Here is a 19,053-nt window from a genome sequence, read left to right on the forward strand (position 1 = left end):
GCTGCATTATACATGCACCTTAGACACACAGTGTGTTGTGTAGTGTGAGAGTAATGCCACTGCCAGTTGAAAAATAATGCTCCAAGCGTGTTGTTTCGGCACAATCTTGGACTAAATATACCAAGGAGTAGGGCACCTGCATGACGGGTTTATCTGGAAGTAAGAACGTAAATGTTAGCTCAAGTCGTTGAATAATTAGCATTATCAATATACTGCTGCAGACCATACCAACAATAGCACACAAGATGTTCCGATGTTCTGCAGGAATATCTGTGTAGTCACAATATTAGAACAGCAGCTACAGAAAAGCATAAAACAAGTCTTTGTATGCATGACGCCACGTGAATGCAACACAAGCTTCCGTTGCATTGCCAGAACACAACAGCTGACAGATTTACCTTATTTAAACCTTAGAAAAGGAATGTACTGTTGCACACATGATGCTGTTTGAATGTAATCCTTGAAACGTCTTGAAAAACACATAATTTTTTACCAAAACACATCAGCTGGAAGATTTAGATTTACTTTATGAGAAAAGTACTGTTACTGTTGCACACATGATACTTGGCCCCTTAAGGGCTCTGGAAGAACACCTTATCTGTGACCAAAATACAACGGCAGCTGAACCAACATTTAAATTTATACCTCATTCAAAATACACGAGATGTGCTGCCGTGCATATGATACTGCTTATATGTACACCCTGAAAGCACTGGGGTAAGATCACAAGCACCTCAGGCATGGATGCTCTAAGCTAGCGAGCAACAGCAATGGTATACGAATAAAAGAAGCCGAGCACAAGTGATGCAATGCATGCTTGATTCATCAGAAAATGGAATGTCTCAGCACCAGGTGCAGGTGTCACTGTTCCGTCAACAAAAACAGATGAACTTTGAAGGGGCGTCGGGCTGGCAGTGGTTACGGCTTTCAGCCTGAATCCCAGAAGGTGAAAGTTGGGACGTGGAGTGCAAACTTTTCGGTGGTGCCAGAATGCCTGCGAAATCATTTAACAAATGATGTACATTCCCGATCAGTACTGGAAATAAGCATGAAAATACACCTTTTGGGGCAGAGTCTCTAAAAGATGAAGCAGTAACTGACATGTAGCGTATTTTTCTTTTCTTTCTATGTGATGGCATTTGCACCACTTGACTGACTTGTCCAAGATTACGTGACTAACCTCCATCTGCTGTCTTGTCCTGCCTCGGCAGTCTCCAGCTGCAGATAAAGTTGGCAAAGCATTCCGGTCGAGATATCTTCGGCTTCGTGTGAAACAACAAGTTGTGGGTTGCTTCCGTAACATTCATGGGTGAAATGAGCGGAGCAAATCGCTGCTTTCGAAGGTGGTGCCCAGTCGGAGTTGTAACCGATTATTGCAGTCAATAGCTTTCCTTTCGTCTTTCGGAAACTTGCGGCTTGAAACCTTGGAACTGCACGCTGAATTGTTCTTGCAGACTGGAGCAAAGCACTCACGCATACTCGGCACGCAGCACAGAACAGGAAACACGCCAGGAAGTCTGTACTGGCCTAGCAAATGCTTGCACTCTAAGGAAGCAAAACTCACGTTCGTTGTAGGTTCAGTGAAGTCACAGAAATGAAATTGATTGACTTCCTAATAGCGAACTGTTATATCAGTACCCCAATCCCCAATCTCAATCTACGCAGCAGACGGCTGGATGGAAGTAACCAAGCCAAATGTCATGCCAAGCCGGAGCACCCCAGACCACAAATGTCTCGTCAATACAGGGTTTGCGGGTCACAAGATGGAATCTTAATTAAACTAAAAATTCGCTTTTTCCAAAAACGCGAGGGGTTTGGGATAACTACTTTGCACACATAACCAGTGTTCCCATAAGAACACATCGTGTGAGTACCATTCCATTCTGTAACACTCGAAAATCGGCGTAGCTGAGCTTTAAGGAAGGGGTACCCTAGGGCGGCTGTGACACCCACGTTTACCTGGACTTGTGTCTGTTTATGGCTTTTCGTACCGCTACCTTCGGCGGTGTTGCGGTATTTTTTTTTGGGGGGGGGGTACCGGGTTAGATCCCCGCTTAAGCGCTTTGAGTAGGAAATGCTAGATTGTGCTGAAGTAGCTTGGCACTGTTAAGTATGGAACTAAAAATCAAAGCGATAGTGTATAGTGTGTGTCTGTGCGTGCCAAGACCAGCGGATACTTGCTTGGTCATGGCAGAAGAGAGAGAGAGACGACGCTTGTTATCCATCGCTTTAATGTGACGAGCCATCACTATCTCCGTTTGTTGGCCCATCATCCAGCATCCTTTATTGCTGAAGCAAGTTCTGGTCCTGTATTCAACAGCTGAAGCCTGCCCTGCCACGTTTTCAAGTTGAGCCCCAGGCGCGTTCAACTCCACCTTGGACCCTCGCTCTATGATCTGGTTCGCTATTCGTTCCCGGGCTGCAGAGAAAGAATGATGTTGCAGCACGTGTGTCCAACGCGCTCACATTGGATATGATGAGCGACCTGTATGCAGGCTTTACTCCCGTTTGTACGTTTACGTTTTACTGTTTTTAAGTTTACGGACTGCTCAACCCGCTCCCGTGGCTCAGTGGTTAGCGTGCTAGCCATGTCACGTCGAGACTGGGAGGTACCCGGGTTGGAATCCCGGTGCCGGCTGGGGTTTTTCCTGGGTTTTCCTCAGACGCTTTCAGACATATGTCGGCACAGTTCCCCTAGAAGTCGGCCCAGGACGCACATTTCCCCAGGGCGTCAGTCGTGACGTTGCCCACATACGTGAGGCCGACAATGGCAAGCCCTTTCACCATCACCACCACCACCACGGACGGCTCATCCACAAAACCCAGCACCGCATGCGCCTATGTTATTCCGAAGACATAACAGGTATCTCGCGTCTCTCGCATCCGACGTCGTCAACATGTGCTGAGCTGCAAGCTTTGCTCTTTGCCATGCGCAAGATTCTGCAGTGTTCGGTTCGATCATGGGTCTTCTACACAGACTCAAAGGCTGCTCTCCAATGCTCAATGCCTGGCAGCAATGGGCATTCGCGGTCCTCTCATGTCCATTGTTGCTGACGTGCTTAAATCGTACAAAGACCTGGACCTGGGCCATTGCATAGTATTAAAGTGGGTACTTGGCCATGTGGGCATACCCGGCAATGAAGATGCTGACCATGCTGCCCTAAGGGGTCATCAGATACCTTCAGCCCACTGAATCATCTTGCCCAAAGGTGACCTTGCCCTTGTACGTGCCATCTCTGCAGACAAGACGAAATCACAGATGTTGCATGATATGACACCCTACTCTCTGCTCCACGCAGTGGATACGTGTGTCTCTCTTGGCCGTGCGCCATCGGACCTTTGTGCATCATGCAATGTGCTCGCTGACCTGCACTACCTTGTTATCACTTATGAACTGCCCTCACTACGAGCGGGAGCGCGATAGCTTGCTGTACGGAATGCATGCAATCGACCACCGCCCCTTTACCAGAGGCAAGGTGCTGGGCACATGGTCCAGTAGTGTTCATATGCACCAAGGTCTCCGTCACCTTCGGGATTTCCTGTTATCAACAGGCCTCTCCACCCTGCTTTGATCATCTGAATCCTCATCTCCATCATCATCTCTCACTATCTACAAATGGTACTGGGGCAGCGCCGAGCCTCCTGGCTGGCATCAGCCCCATCTCATCATCGTCTGTTTATGTGTGTGTGTGTGTGTGGAGAAGTCAGTGCTGTTCAAGACGTCAGTGTTGGTCAATACACACTGCAGTGTGTATTGACCACTAGTCGGGGTCTAGTCTACATATGTACACTAGACCCCGACTTTCTTTTCGTTCACGAAAACTGCAGCATAGCGATTGAATGCAGGACCAGAAATAAGAGTTTTAGTGTCAGTAAAACGTCGCTATTACGTTGAGCTAACTGGGGCTCATTGAGGATTATAGCTCCGGAACCTTCGGAACCCCGCCATGTTCCTCCAGCACAGCATCCCGGACCCCTGCTTGCACTCACATACACGAAGGTTTCTTGCTTGACACGTATGTAGATAGAACTTTCTCAGCCCCAGCTTCTGCGACACCCACATAGCGCGCGATTCCGAAAAGCCGCGTCCGGCGACTTTCGACTACAGTGCTTCAAACATACCATTCCCTCCCTACCCTTCACATGTAGCTTTTCAGCAAAACGGAAGGGGGGGGGGGCTCGAAATAGCTTTCCGTTGTTGGCCACATACGAGTGGGCATCGTCACACTTGGAGGTAACCTCGAACACGCCGAAATAGCCTCCATAGCAATCCAGAGACCGCCCAAATCTTACAACGGAGTTGCTCGAAGCTTTGATATTTGTGCGATTTAGGACCTTACACCTGATAAGATACGACATGCGCTCTTGCATGCAGAACAACGCCAAACAGCGAATGCAACGCCCGAAGAAACTGCCCACAAGGTGAGGAACTCTCAGAGGCACAATGACGCCGAGTACTTCAAGTGCTACAGCTGCCGGAAGCCCGGCCACATTGCACGGAACTGTTATCGCAACGAAACTGGACCCAATAATTTTTCACATCACCGTGGAGGCTTCAAAGGTCGAGGACAATCACGCATGCCGCACAAAGGTACACCACAGCGCGCGAGACTAGCAGGAACAGAAGCCCTGAAAGTCGCAACCCCGCAAAGCACAGATCGGCACGTTCAGGATCCACCGTATGGCGATTTTGCACTTAAAACTATATCCTTTCATGGCTCAAACCAGGACAAAGGATGGTCCATTGACTCAGGTGCGAGTAGTCACATGACTGGTTCTAAATAAATACTTCATAGTTTCAAAGCAGACTCCCAACGTAAAGTCACTTTGGCTGACGGAAATGAAATTGACTGCAAGGGTAAAGGAACCGTTGTCTTTACTGTGAACGAGGACGGCTTACAACACCGTCTCACAGTTACTGACGTATTCTACGTTCCGTCCCTTGCGGACAACCTCCTCTCCGTATCAAAGTTGACGGATAAAGGCATGGACGTATCCTTTTCAAGACATGGGTGTACAGATTTCCATCACGGAGATCTTGCCTTCAACGGCAGAAGAGTTGGAGGAGCTTACAAGATGTTAGCTCATCATCGCCTATTGAACAAGCACATCGTATTAGAAGCAATACATCAGAAGAATGGCATAGACGACTCGGCCATCTGAAGTACGATGCCTTATCACTGATGGTCAGTAAGGAGATAGTTCGAGGGCTCCCAAGCAGTTTACCTGCACCCACAGATCGTTACTGTGAACATTGTATCGTTGGAAAATTCACGGGGCTGCCATTCAAGTGTACCAGCCATGCTCCCAGACAAACGGTCAACGAGCTGATTCACATGGATCGACTTGTGCAGCCCTTTTCCACCCTCACTCGGAGGTAGCAGGTCATCGCTGATGATTGTAGCCGAATGGTTATTCGTTTGGTTTCGTTTGGCGTGTAGCCGAATGGTTATTGTGCATTTTATGAAAGGTAAAGCGAAGACAGCGTCGATTGTCCAAGCGGCGATCACGAAGACAGAAATTCAAACCGCAAAGCGGGTACAAAGGATACGTACTGACAACAGTGGTGAATTTCTTGCACAGGATTTGGAGGATTTCCTCACACGTAGGGGAATCGTGCATGAAAAGACAATGCCTTACTCTTCAGCATAGAACGGCATAGCCGAACGCACAAACCGCGCATTGGTCGAAACTGCCCGCGTGCTACTCGCAAGACCTTTGGATCATTTGGCGTGGAATGACTCTGCTGACTCCAAATGTGCACTTCTTTTCATTCAGTTGGAGTCCGATTTTACAGACGCACTCGAGTGCGGCCCTTAGACGCTGGATATGATTATCTATGTTTTCGGCGCCGCTTGTGTAAATACACAGCCCAGGTAAAATACTACGTTTGCGCGACTACTAAATACTACGTTGCTGTCGTCCCATTTGTTGTGGGTGGCGACACGATCTACTTGCGCCAGCCAGTCTTCGACGTTCAAGTCGTCTATCGCAGCGAAAACGGGAGGGTCGCGTTGCCGAGCAGCACGAACCGAGAGGCTGAACCGAGAGAGGCCGAGAGGCAGGAACCGAGAGGCTGGAACGGGTTGGACGGAACTGCCGGCCGGAGCTGACGCTTGAGTGGGGGCCGCGGAGTGGGGGCGTCATGATTTTCCTGCTTCGTAGCAGCAGGTTGGTGTTAGGCGAGAGGAAAGGAGGACGGTGAAAAGCACCTCCACCAAATGTTGGGTGAAGAATTGCAAGAGCATGCGCTTGCTAGACGCCAGCACAAAAGAATGATTTATTGTCGTGCGCGTGTTCCCGCGCTTCGGTCCGACATCTTCCTCCTCACAATATGCTTTCTTCAGAAAACGTGACATAATGAGTATAAGTCAACAAGGAACAGCTCGCCGTGCTCGTAGCTGCTCGAAACAAATGATTTTTTCTCCAAGCGAATGAGAGGGCTCTGAGTCACAGACGTGACACTACAGGGGTGTGGTCTACAGTTCGAGCGCTCGAACCTCTCGCCGCGGCAGTGATTTTGCAAATGAAATTGCGTCGCAGTGAAAAAAAAAAAAAACTTTGAGCAGAAATATTTTATGGGAATACTTTTCATACAGTGCTTTACTAGATGGCAGCAGCTTTTGGCCATGTTGGATACCACTTTAATGTCTATTTAAACATAATTTGAGGCAACGGCCCATTTCATGTGCATGTTTTCTGCTTAGAGCAACATATGCAATTGTTGGAGGATCGCCAAGCTGCAGGATGCTCTTCGAGAAAGCTATTGGCAGATACCTGACAGATGCAAAAGGCGGACACAGGTGGACGAAGAACCTGGCGACGTCCGCAACCACTGCAGTAGACTTTGCACAACACCTTCATAACTAACGTAATCATTTTTATGAGCATCAATAAAGTTTTGAGTGAACCAGATACGGTGAGGGACACTGGGGATAGAGCGAGGTAAAGCAGAAAAAAAAGGAATATGGCTACGTGACAATAAAAACTCGAAACGGGTGAGTTGAAGGGGCATAAAAGTGCACGCCAACACAACATATGTCTGGTGGGCAACAAGATTGCGTCTGATGGTGCTGATGAGCTCTTTCTGCCACCTTGCGCCACCGCCTTGGACATTCATCCGCGTGTATAGGACTAAGTAGTTCCCAGGATTTTGCAATATTTATACATCGGAAAGGAGAAAAAAAAAGCGAAACACTGTCAAGGAGCACGCGATGAGGGAATCACATACGTAACATGAAAAACGGTTAGGAGCAACTAAGATTTACGCATACATATACACATTAAAAGCTCAAATGTACACCTCTATGGTGACGTAGAATATGTGCACTCTGTCATTCATTCGTCCTGAACCAACACACGCGTTTTATCTGTGGACGTATTTGACTCTGCCGAACCCTTTTACCCTTACGCGATTTCCTCTTTCACGTCGGCGTTCGTAAGACATCTGGCTGTAAGTTGTTACTGTGGCTGAGACGTTGCGAGTGGAATATGTGAAACTCTGTGTGGAATGGAATTGATACTTTTCGGAACGTTCTTCAGACTGAACGCATTGGACTGTAGACCCACCCACACGGACCCGAGTGATTTTTCTGAAAACGGTAAGGCTTAACACGACCACTTCGCAGTCACTCATAACCTTTGTTCAAGGGGGTCTGTGTATTATTTTCAGTCTGCATTCCATCTTGACTAGTAGTGAGAGGTGTAACAAGCAGGATCGACCAATTATTCCGTCCGAAATACAGGTGAGCTCATGTTATTGTGTCTGCAATGAGTCGTTTACGACGTGCGTCTACCTGTCCTGCAGTTCCGCGCCGTGGAGATTGGCCGTTGAACTCCGATGCATTAGAAAAGACTATTAAGTAGCTCCCGCTTGACACCTGTACTTTCCTTACGCTGTCATTAAATCTCTGTCCTTTCCACATGTGACTGAATATGTACGGTCTTCTTTGGAGATACACAATAGGAACAAACCAGGGTAGTTGGTACAGGTTCATGGTGGCGAATAGCAGCAAGAAGACAAGGACATAGGTAGAAGTAGACAGGACAACTGCAGCCCAACTGTTCAACTGCACAACTGTTCGGCCACCTCAGGCCTGGTGAACCACTACTATGAGCCCTGATGGATGATCCATCAACCACCAGAATTCATAGGCCATAAAATTTGGTTGGTTTTTGGAACCTGGTGGTTTCCTGGACCATCAGGTTGATGGGCCATCAACCTAATGGTCCATTACCATCACTATCAACCTAATGGTCCATTAGGCCATCAGGGTCCAAAAACCTCCCAGATTTGATGGTCCATCAGAAAAATTTTCAATAGGGATGCACCAACGGAAATTTGGTTGTCGATTAGCTACCACCAATGACAGACTGCTGCCGCATTAGGCACCAACAGGGACAGTCTGCGTGTCTCTCAGGCGCCACCAAGGGCGGCTTGGTGGTTTACCAGGAAGCATCAAGGTGGATTTGACGGTTCATTAGTTGCTGTAGAACATTTCGATGGTCCATAAAATTTTCTGATGATCTATCAGAAAAAGTTTCAATTGGGAAGGAACGAGAGATCCGTTGCGTTGTTCATGGCGAAATGACCTGCAATGTACGTTTTCTTTCTCCCAACTCCCTGTCCTTTATTAGGAAGGCTTGCAATATGTGGAACGCTGTGTTATTGTCCTCAGGTGGTTTGTCCAATCATCGTCGGAAATCATTTGAGGAGACCAATACGATGCCTCTCCGCATTGACTGACTCATTGAGAAGGAAAGGGAGAGGGAGAGCACATATTGCGGTTACTTTGGCTCATAAATCACGACGACTCCAACGGACGAATCCTGTTCCTTCTATATTGGTGTCAAGGTAATGCAATATTTCCCTCCACGATGAAATTTGTTTATGCCTGCATGCTTACCCTCCCACCCCCCCACCCCCACCCAAAAAAAAAGAAGAAAAGAAAACACACACGCAAAGTCTCAAATACGAGCACAAAACTCGTGTTTTACTGTCATGTATTCTCGTCAACAGCTCGCTTGTATGTTCGGTGAATATTGGCAATACAAAAGTGCATGTTGGTTAAAAATAAACCTATTGGACGAACGCTAAGCAACACGCGGACGTGTGTGTTCTGTCCGTGTGTTTCTTAGCGTTCGTTCATTATGTGAATACTGGGCCAGGTTCCAGTTGCAAAACTGGGCCAATATTTGCCCAATCTGGGACGAATATTGTGGTGCTTCTTGTGCCTTAGTGGACACTTGGCTGGACACGATGTCGTAGAAGTACACGGGACACCGTTGTTTTTCGACATTCAGCACGTCGGTTTCAGCGATGCGTAAGCCTTCTCGCATTCCTTCTGGTTGTAACCGACGAATTTCTTGTCTCCGCATAATAAGGTATATACATACTCGCAGCAGGATGGCACCCGTTGGGGGTCACGCACGAGCAGGAAACATGCATTACCTGAAATAGATTTCCTACGCATATACAGGGTGCTTTTTATCCCCTACATAATTTTTGTAAACAGGCTATGAGGGCAGTATACATGCCGTTTGTGCAATTGAGTTACTTCGGCCAGGTGGACATCCTCTTGAAGAAAGTATGCAACTACAACATGAATAATTACCTGAAATGCATTAATTGACTAATTAGTTACGGGATTTCGGGCAAAAGTGAGATAGCACACACACACGTGTGTAAAGATATCCATCCCCTAATTTTTTTTATGCAAATGAGCCGAAATGAGAAAAAGCGCGCTCAAGAGCGCATCACCTTCGCCGACGGAGGCTTATCTGGGCAGGAAACAGGTTTATCTGGCACATAGATCGGCACCAACTCAACGATCTCCATCGGGCCAAATCACGTGGACCTCTGACATGAAATGAGAGCTGCAACGCAGTGTTCCCGGTCGCTGCGGTTTCCGTTTTGGCTCATTCGAATATCAAAATTCGGGGATAGATGGATTAACGCTTGTGTGTGTTTCATTATTTCTTGAACGTGAAATGGCTTTCAACTAGGATGATCTCTAATTCTGCTACATCTCTTTCGCCCGTAATCCCATAATTAAAGGGTTACTTAATGAATTTCAGGTAATTAGTCCTATTGTAGTTGCATACTTCCTTCGCAAGGGTGTGCGCCTGGCTGTAGACCTCAACTGCAAAAACGACATATACGCCACTCCCTTACCTTTTTTTATAAAAATGCTCCAAATTATTTTTTAAAAATCATCCTGTGTACACCAAGCGCCTTGCAATACGTCAGTCCAAAGTTAACGCCATGAAACAATTAAATCCAAGGCCAGACGTTGCCCGGTTTTGTACATGCGCAATGTTACACATGAAAGATCCTGTCTCTGTAGGGATTTACGTATGACGTTGCAATCTTGCCTCGCTCCACAAGTTCCTCAGATGCATATAACTGAGATAGACAAAAACAATATCTTCATACCGGGGGCCGCCAGTATTTCGTACTGCGGCTCTTCTTCCAGAAGAACACCGTTTTGGTCTACCTCTACTCGATCGCCGGTGTGTCCCTTTGCCTTGCGAATTTTGTTGGAACTGTTGTTCCTTTGTGAACAATACACAGTTGGTAGTTGGTAGTTGGTAGTTAGTAGCCCGTGGTGTCCTTTTACAGCTATATTTGTATGAGGAAACTTGTTTGTCATGGCAGTGTAGGTCCTCACTTCTTACTCGGCGCGCCACTGGTTTGTGCTGCAGCAAATAGGAGAACACATGAAAAGACGTCAGGAGCCACGCTGCGTCGTTGACAAAACTTGCGTCCTAGCCAAAGACGCAGGACGACCTCAGCACCTACGTCATTGATTACGTAACGCCGCCGCGCAAAGCATGCTGGTGGGCACTATCAGCGTTATCAACCTATCAGGCGACGCGTTTTACCCGCTTCCTGCCCACCACAGCAAAATATAACCTCGAACTGGTCTCCTTGTAACGTCACATGTTTGTAAACAGAGAGTCGTCTACAGCACACCGAGGGGACAAGTGACCACACGCGCATTGGCTGCGCCAACACCAAGGCCCTCGAGGCTGTTCTTGCGCAGGTAATAAAAAACAATTATTATTATTATTATTAATTATTATTATTATTACCAAGCACTCAGGGAACGCAAAGGGGGTGCGTTGAGGCGAAGGCAAGAGGACCCGAAAGTGGAACGCAAGGTCGATGCCAAGAGGCGTAAACTGTCGCAGACATGTCCACCAGATATGTGTGCACGTCTGTCGGAGTTTGCACTGGCCGACGCGGATTTTGCATATAAGTTTTGAAGAACGAGTTCGGACATGTTTGTGACGTTTGCGATAGGCTGTGGTTTCGCACCGACGTGGTGCCCGCATGTGCGCAATACCGCCAACCAGCAGCTTAGGCAGGCCAGGGAGCTCACGGCAGAATGTGTAAAGAAATAAGAAAAAAAAAAACCTGTCTACGTGTGCATGCGCAATACAACCGCAATACAATAATATGACCATCCCACGGGTTGCTGGCACCGCCTGAAGATGGCAGCATCGTAACGCTGTCCGTGCTCGTGCATGAGCACACAAAGACGCCGCACTTTCGCAAGTTTAAACCGGCGAATGGTCGTCCAGTGGCCACATTGTACAACATGGTCAAGGCAGGCAAGGGAAATGAACGCTGCCTCTTTTGCAACATGACAAGCCATGCGGTAGCAGACTGTACAAGCCCAAAGTCTCTGGCTGAAAAGAAACACATATTAGCAGAGCAACGCCGATGCTTCAGATGTTGCAAGCCGAATCACGCTGCAAGACATTTAGAAGCCGTCCGAAGTGCCACAAATGTGCCGGTCACCACGCAACGACGATGTGTGACCCAGAATATAAACCTCGGCCATTTGCCCCCACTGCCGGAACGTCCACGACAGTCACTCTGAAGACCACAGTGAACAGCTCCCCCCAACGCATTCTACTTCAGACCGCCACAGCCTGGGCACACGCAACAAAGGAGTCTTCACACGCCTAAGGGTACATTTATGCTGCAGCATCGCTGCTGGCACATGGCACATCGCTGTTTGGCGATGACGAAACAAACACATGTATCTCTGTGGGCGCGTTCATGCTGCAGCATCGCTGCTTGCCAAAGATGCACGCCATGATCATCGCCACAACAATGCTGCCAAACATGTTTGAACATGCCCGGGGAATACCTGACTTCTGGCGATGACAGGTCAAACACAGAGCTTTCTGTTGGTGCATTTACCCTGCAGCCTGGCTGCTCGCTTATCCTCGCCGCTGCTTGCCGCTCTGCTCGCAGCACCTAGGAATGTAAACATGTTTGTCTTCCTGGTATCATTGATGACTGGCGTCTTGAAATCCGACCTGCGATTGGTTGTGATGAAGTCGGTTTCCTCCTTCCCACTTTTCCTCGTTTCCATCCTTCCACAGTGAACGCTGATAGGCGACTGATATAGCGAAAGCGAGCAGCATCTTGAGCAATCTGCAGGGTAAACTAGAGTCACTAAATAAGCTACGCTTCAGAGTATCGACACTGAGCCGCCATGTTGTTTCGGATGACCTCCAGCCCCACCTCTATTTTGGCAGTAGAAATAGAAGAAGGTGAAGTTCAGCAGTGGAAGAAGACAACACTTCGAAGAGCGCTAAATGGATGGCGCTGGAGGTCATCCGAAACAACATGGCGGCTCAGTGTCGATACTCTGAAGCGTAGCTTATTTAGTGACTCTAGGGTAAACGCACCCTAGCGGTTATGCGAGCAGCGATGTGCTTGAAGCTGCAGCGAGCAGCGATGCTGCAGCATAAATGTACCCTAATCTTCGACGGTGGCAGTCAGCGTACGTTCATCACTCGTCACTTGTCGCAGGCACCCGCCTGTCAGATCGTTCGCACAGAGCACATCTCCATTGGGGCATTCGGAGTTCAACACAAACGTCCAGAAGTACTGGAAGCAGTTGAGCTCAGTTTAAGGACTACGCATGGAAGAGGTGAACATCAAAAGATAACAGCCCTGGTGGTGGAACAGATATGCTCTCAAGTCTTGGAAGTTCCACCTGATGTAATCAAAGAGCGTATGCAGCAGTACAAGCTGGCAATAACCGACTGTCGCGACGGTGCCCTACGTCAACAAATAGAGATCCTGATTGGTGCGAACAACTACTGGGAATTTGTTACCGGGCGCACTCTTCCTGTGCATCAAGGTGTACAAGCGGTCGAAACGACACTTGGCTTGACGTTGCAAGGACCATGCTCTCTTCCGAATGCGGTGCGCACAGCAAGCTGTCACACGGTGGCTGTGTTGTACGTAAGCCAACATCGCGAAGCGGTGAACGATATGATGGAGCGAATTTGGAACTTGGACAGTATCGGCATACGTTGCGATAAGACAGACGAAGCACAGCATCACTTTGTCCTCGACAACTTCAAAACGTCCATTCAGTTGAAGAACGACAGGTATTCAGTTGCCTTCCCGTGGAAACCAGTTGTGTCAATGCAAGACAATAAGCACATTGCAGAGCAACGTCTTTCACAAGTCACGAGGCGTCTAACCAAGTCGCAAGGTTTAATGGCGAGATACGACGCAGCCATACGTGAAAATCTTGTCTCTGGAGTAGCAGAGAAGGTTACCCAGGAAATGGATCAGGCCCAAGATACAGCACACATATACTATATGCCGCATCACACAGTCATCAGGGAAGATCGAATGACTACAAAGATGAGAATCGTCTACGACGCATCCTCTCATGAACCTATCACCAGGTCGCTCAATGATAACCTGAACGCGGGACCCAACCTAAATCCGGGTATCACGCCACTAATGAACTTCCGCCTTTATCCAGTAGCCTTGATATCGGATGTACAGAAGGCGTTGCTCCAGATCGCCATACACGAGGATGACAGAGGCGCCCTTAGGTTTCTGTGGTACAGAACTACTCCGGTAGACGGCAAGCCACTACCGAACGTTGAAACGTGGCGGATGACGAGGGTGACTTTCGGTACGGCCCTAGCACGTTCCTCCTGGCAACAACGTTACACCACCACATCCAGCTGTATGCCAGCGAACATCCGAGATTAGCACAGCTACTTGAAAAAATCATTTACGTGGATGGCGTCATTTTTGGTGCCGCGAACGAGGAGGAGGCAGCGGAGATGTACGCCGAAACATTACAGCTGTTTGGCAAGGCTTCCATGAAGCTCCAAAAATGGGGTTCGAACAGTTATGCGATGCGCGAGAAGTTAAGTACGAACGGATGCTGTTTTAATTGGAAACACAACGAAAGTACTCGGCATTCCTTGGAACTAGGAGCAGGACACGCTGTCTCTCCCCCTTGACTTACACTGCACTTCTGGAGAGTACAACGGCATGACCACGAAACGACAGGTGCTGCGCTCGGTGGCTCGGTGCCTTATTGCGCGTGCACCGATGCAGCTATCGTTGCTACTTCATCGCACGTGGGCCGCGAAAAGCCATTATTTTTTGTGTGTTCTAACCCCCGGTCTCTGTATGTTGCTGCCCTTCATCACCAAGCATACATGTACCGACTACTCCAACTTATTCCTACCTTTACTCGATCGCTGGATTTCACACTAACTGAGAATATATGTTGCCTTTCCGGATGAGATGGGTGGCCATGGAGACGTTGATCATAGAAAACGCAACTGTAGGGAGTGTAGCGGCACCGCTACCGTCATCAACTCATCGTCATCTGCCCAGATCATCTCGTCCCGCGACCGTTCCGCTGGCCAAACAATAAACCAGTCCAGAAGTAGCCTCTGGCTGGAACGGACCTAGCTTGCTGTCTCATCATTTTTGTGACCCGAACTTTTGGAACACTGCCGTCTCGCGCCGGTTTCCTCTAGCCCGTCGCTTCGTCATGTCCCACGGCGATCCACAGGCCGCGGCTCAGCCACAACCACCATCTCTGGCAGGCGTCGCCGTCAAACTTCCGCCTTACTTCGACCGTAACCCGGCAGTCTGGTTTCTTCAAGCGGAGTCTCAGTTCAACCTTGCCGGCGTGAGCTCACAGCAAACCAGATACTACCATGTCATATCAGCCCTTACACCTGCTGCTGCAGAAGAGGTGTATGACATTCTTGCGGCTCCTTCACCCACAACTCCTTACGATCAGCTGAAGAAAGCGCTGCTCCAGCAAACCACGGCTTCCGACTGATCTCGCATCCAGCAGCTTCTATCTGCTGAGGAGTTGGGGGATCGTCGTCCAACACAGCTTTTAAGGCGCATGCGTCAGCTGTTGGGTTCCCAGCCGACAGCGACCGACGACACCTTCTTTTGTGAACTATTCTTGCAGCGCTTGCCGCAGAATGTGTACATGATTTTAGCCACTACTTCTGGCATGTCCCTGGACAAGCTTGCTACCCTGGCTGACGCTGTGTTTGAGGTCGCCAACCCCGCGGTTTCTGCAGTCATCCCCGCCACCTCTGCACAGCTGTCGCCGTCTCCATCACCACCGACGCAGCCGCCGCTTTCCTCTGACGTTGCGGACCTTTGCCGCGAGGTCAAGAACTTAACCGCACATGTTGCCGCCTCCCATGTCTCGCCGCACGTCCGCGATTTCTCTCGCCGCCGTCCAAGCCGCAGTCCTCGTCGTTTCCGGCACCGTTCACCGTCTCCACGCGATTCCAGCCCAGCTCATACAGTCTGCTGGTACCACCGAAAATTCGGGGCCGATGCACGGCATTGCTTCCTTCCATGTTCGTGGCAGCCGGGAAACTCCGCCGTGGACTATTGATGGCGACCGGTGGCCCACATTCTTCGTCCAGTCGCCTTTTCTACATACGGGACATCACCTCGGCATGACGTTTCCTGGTCGACACAGGTGCCGAGGTGAGCGTTATTCCCGCTACCAAAGGAGACCGACGGAGCCCTGTCATGTGCCATCTCACAGCGGTTAACGGCTCGCAAATACCTGTTTTTGCCCAACGTTCTCTAACGCTAAGCCTTGGGCTGCGCCGCACATTTCGCTGGGTGTTCCTGGTGGCCAGTGTCTCCCAACCAATCCTGGGCGCCTATTTTCTGAACCACCATCACCTCTTAGTGGATATGCGTTACCGCCGCCTCATCGATTCCAGTACCAATTTTGTTGTGCCCGGAATGTCGTCTTCACTTTCTTCTCCGAGAATATCATTCTTCCATTACGAGACTAATCCTTCCATGCAATCTTGAAGGAGTACCCGGAGCTAACTCGCCCACCTGATTGGACCCGCCCTGTAAAGCACTCAGTCGACAACCACACTGCCACCAAGGGGCCGCCAGTTTTTGTTCGCCCACGTCGCCTCGCACCGGTAAAACTGAAGATAGCTCGTGACGAGTTCAGCCACATGCTGGACATGGGTATCGCTTGCGGTGTTGTTTCCGGGAAGATTTTTTCTAAAGATGGGTATCATACGGCCTTCGTCTAGCAGTTGGGCTTCCGCGCTTCATATGGTGCCCAAGATGACAGGCGACTGGCGCCCCTGCGGCGATTATCGTGCCCTGAATCGTGCCACAATCACAGACCGTTATCCTATCCCGCATGTGCGCGATTTTACGGCTTTTCTGCACGGAACCACCATCTACTCGAAGCTTGACTTGGTACGAGCCTACCATCAGATTCCGGTTGCCGAAGAGGACATTCCGAAGACAGCCATTACTACACCTTTTGGCTTATTCCAGTTTCTTCGTATGCCCTTCGGCCTCCGTAACGCCGCCCAGTCGTTTCAACGGTTTATTGACGCCGTAACACGTGGCCTCTCATTTACATTCGCGTATATCGACGACATTCTTGTTGCGAGTTCCTCCTATGAAGAACACCTCGACCATTTCCGGCAGCTTTTCGCCCGCCTTTCCGGCCACGGCACTATTATCAACGCCCTCAAGAGCGAATTCGGGGTCAGCTCTCTGGAGTTTCTGGGGCATAAGATCTCCCCAGAAGGCATAACTCCCCTCCCGAGCAAAGTCCACGCTATCTCCGACTACCCGCGTCCAACCTCTGTCAACGCACTCCGACGGTTTTTGGGACTCGCGAACTTCTACCGCCGCTTCGTCCCTCATTGTGCAGAGATTCTCCGCCCTCTTGAAGCACTCCTTACCTCTCCTGCCAAGTCCTCCCGTCCCCTTGTCTGGCCCCCTGACGCCGAGGCGGCCTTCGGTCGAATCAAGGAAGCTCTTGCATCTGCCACGCTCCTATGCCATCCGCGACCCGATGCGGCTACATCTCTCATGGTGGATGCCTGCGATGCGGCGGTCGGTGCAGTTCTTCAGCAAGAGCCGGCGAATACCTCAAGCCCTTGCCAGCCCATCGGTTTCTTCTCTTACAAATTACGTCCTCCCGAAACCCGATACAGCTCCTTTGGCAGAGAGCTGTTGGCGATTTATCTAAGTGTGAGCCACTTTCGCCACTTTCTGGAGGGCCGGCAATTCGTCATCTACACAGAACACAAACCACTTGTCTACGCCTTCCAATCTGCCGGTCAACGTTACTCGACTAGGGAACAACGGCATCTTGCCTTCGTCTCCGAGTTTTCGACTGACGTCCGTCACGTCCCTGGCCGTCAGAACCCAGTGGCGGACGCTCTGAGCCTGCCGCGATCGCTGCTCTCTCGTCATCAACTACCCCTCTGTCACTCGAAACCATAGCAGACCTGCAGTCCTGCGATGATGAGCTCCTGTCCCTGCCCGACTCGAACCTCACCAGCTTGACGCTGCAAGATATCACGTTTCCCAGCATCTCGTGCGCCGTTTGCTGCGACGTCTCGTCCGGCCAGCGCCGTCCCTTCCTGCCCGTTGCCGCTAGGCGTCCCGTTTTTGAGCAGCTCCACGGCATGGCGCATCCCGGCATACGAGCGTCGCAGAAGTTGCTGTCGTCCCGCTACGTATGGCCACGAATGCGTTCTGACATTAAGCGCTGGGTACGCTGATGCATCTCCTGCCAGAAGTCGAAAATTCTGCGTCACACCTGCACTCCATCGTCGCGATTCCCGCTGCCGTACTCTCGCTTCAGCCACATTCACCTAGATTTGGTCGGACCTCTCCCTCCCGTGCAAGGCTTCCGGTATCTCTTGACGGTCGTCGACCGCTTTACCCGTTGGCCGGAGGCCACTCCCATACCTGACATTACCGCTTCAACCGTGGCCTCTGCCTTCCTCAATTCATGGGTGGCCCGCTTCGGGGTGCCGGCGACCATCACAACTGACCAGGGACGCCTATTTGAGTCCCGCCTACTCGCCCACCTCACTCGCCTCTTTGGCTCGCATCGGACCCGAACTACCGCCTACCACCCGCAGGCCAATGGTATGGTTGAGCGGCTCCATCGTGACCTCAAGGCGGCGTTCAAGGCCGTTTCTGCCACGCCTTGAGTAGAAGCACTCCCTATCGTCCTCCTTTCTTTGCGGGCTACTCTCAGGCAATACATGGAATGTGCACCGGCAGAGCTGGTGTATGGGACGACACTCCGCCTTCCCGGTGACCTCCTTTCATCGTGCTCTACTGCCGCGCCACCCGATTTCGCATCATACGCCGATCGCCTGCGTGCCACCATGCAAGACCTGCGACCGACGCCACCCGACCTCCGTCTGCTCGGCATGCCTATCGACACCCAGACCTCGACACCAGCTCCCATGTTTTTGTCCGCCACGACGGCTCTCGTACGTGCCTGCAGCACCCTTACGACGGCCCATACCGAGTCATCAGCCGCTCATCCAAACACTTCACCGTGGACATCGCCGGCCGCCACCAGGTGGTCTCCGCGGACCGCGTCAAGCCCGCCTTCATCGAAAATGTTCCCACTGTTTCCGCCGCCCAACCTCTTCACCACTCCCGCCTAGGCGCACGCGTCCACTGGGCCTCTCCTCTCCGCACCCTTCACTTCTACAACCGCTACGCTAGGGGGGGGGGACCCTGTAGGGGCACCGTTACCGTCGTCAGCTCATCGTCATCTGCCCAGATCATCTCGTGCCGCGACCGTTCCGCTGGCCAAACAATTCCAGTCCATCACAAACAAGTCCAGACGTAGCCTCTGGCTGGAACGGACCTAGCTTGCTGTCTCGTCATGAGAATTGACGCATCACAACGCAAGAAAAATTACACGT

The 19,053-nt window shown here is 50.3% G+C and overlaps 2 protein-coding genes across 2 annotated transcripts; both read left to right on the forward strand.

The window, feature by feature from the left end:
* Positions 1-12,730: 12,730 nt before the first annotated feature.
* On the forward strand, positions 12,731-14,041 carry LOC135389306 (uncharacterized). Its single transcript, XM_064619369.1, has one exon. It carries the CDS (start codon positions 12,731-12,733, stop codon positions 14,039-14,041), a length of 1,311 nt encoding a protein of 436 aa, XP_064475439.1.
* Positions 14,042-18,375: 4,334 nt separating this feature from the next.
* On the forward strand, positions 18,376-18,789 carry LOC135389307 (uncharacterized). Its single transcript, XM_064619371.1, has one exon. The coding sequence runs from the start codon at positions 18,376-18,378 to the stop codon at positions 18,787-18,789; it is 414 nt and encodes a 137-aa protein (XP_064475441.1).
* Positions 18,790-19,053: the final 264 nt, after the last annotated feature.

The sequence above is a fragment of the Ornithodoros turicata genome, chromosome 3 (genome assembly GCF_037126465.1).
Source record: "Ornithodoros turicata isolate Travis chromosome 3, ASM3712646v1, whole genome shotgun sequence".
NCBI classification, from domain to species: domain Eukaryota; kingdom Metazoa; phylum Arthropoda; class Arachnida; order Ixodida; family Argasidae; genus Ornithodoros; species Ornithodoros turicata.

What these genes read in the sequence shown, in the direction of transcription:
- LOC135389307 (XM_064619371.1), top strand. Translation starts at nt 18,376, where the DNA reads ATGGAATGTGCACCGGCAGAGCTGGTGTATGGGACGACACTCCGCCTT.
- LOC135389306 (XM_064619369.1), top strand. Translation starts at nt 12,731, where the DNA reads ATGTGCTTGAAGCTGCAGCGAGCAGCGATGCTGCAGCATAAATGTACC.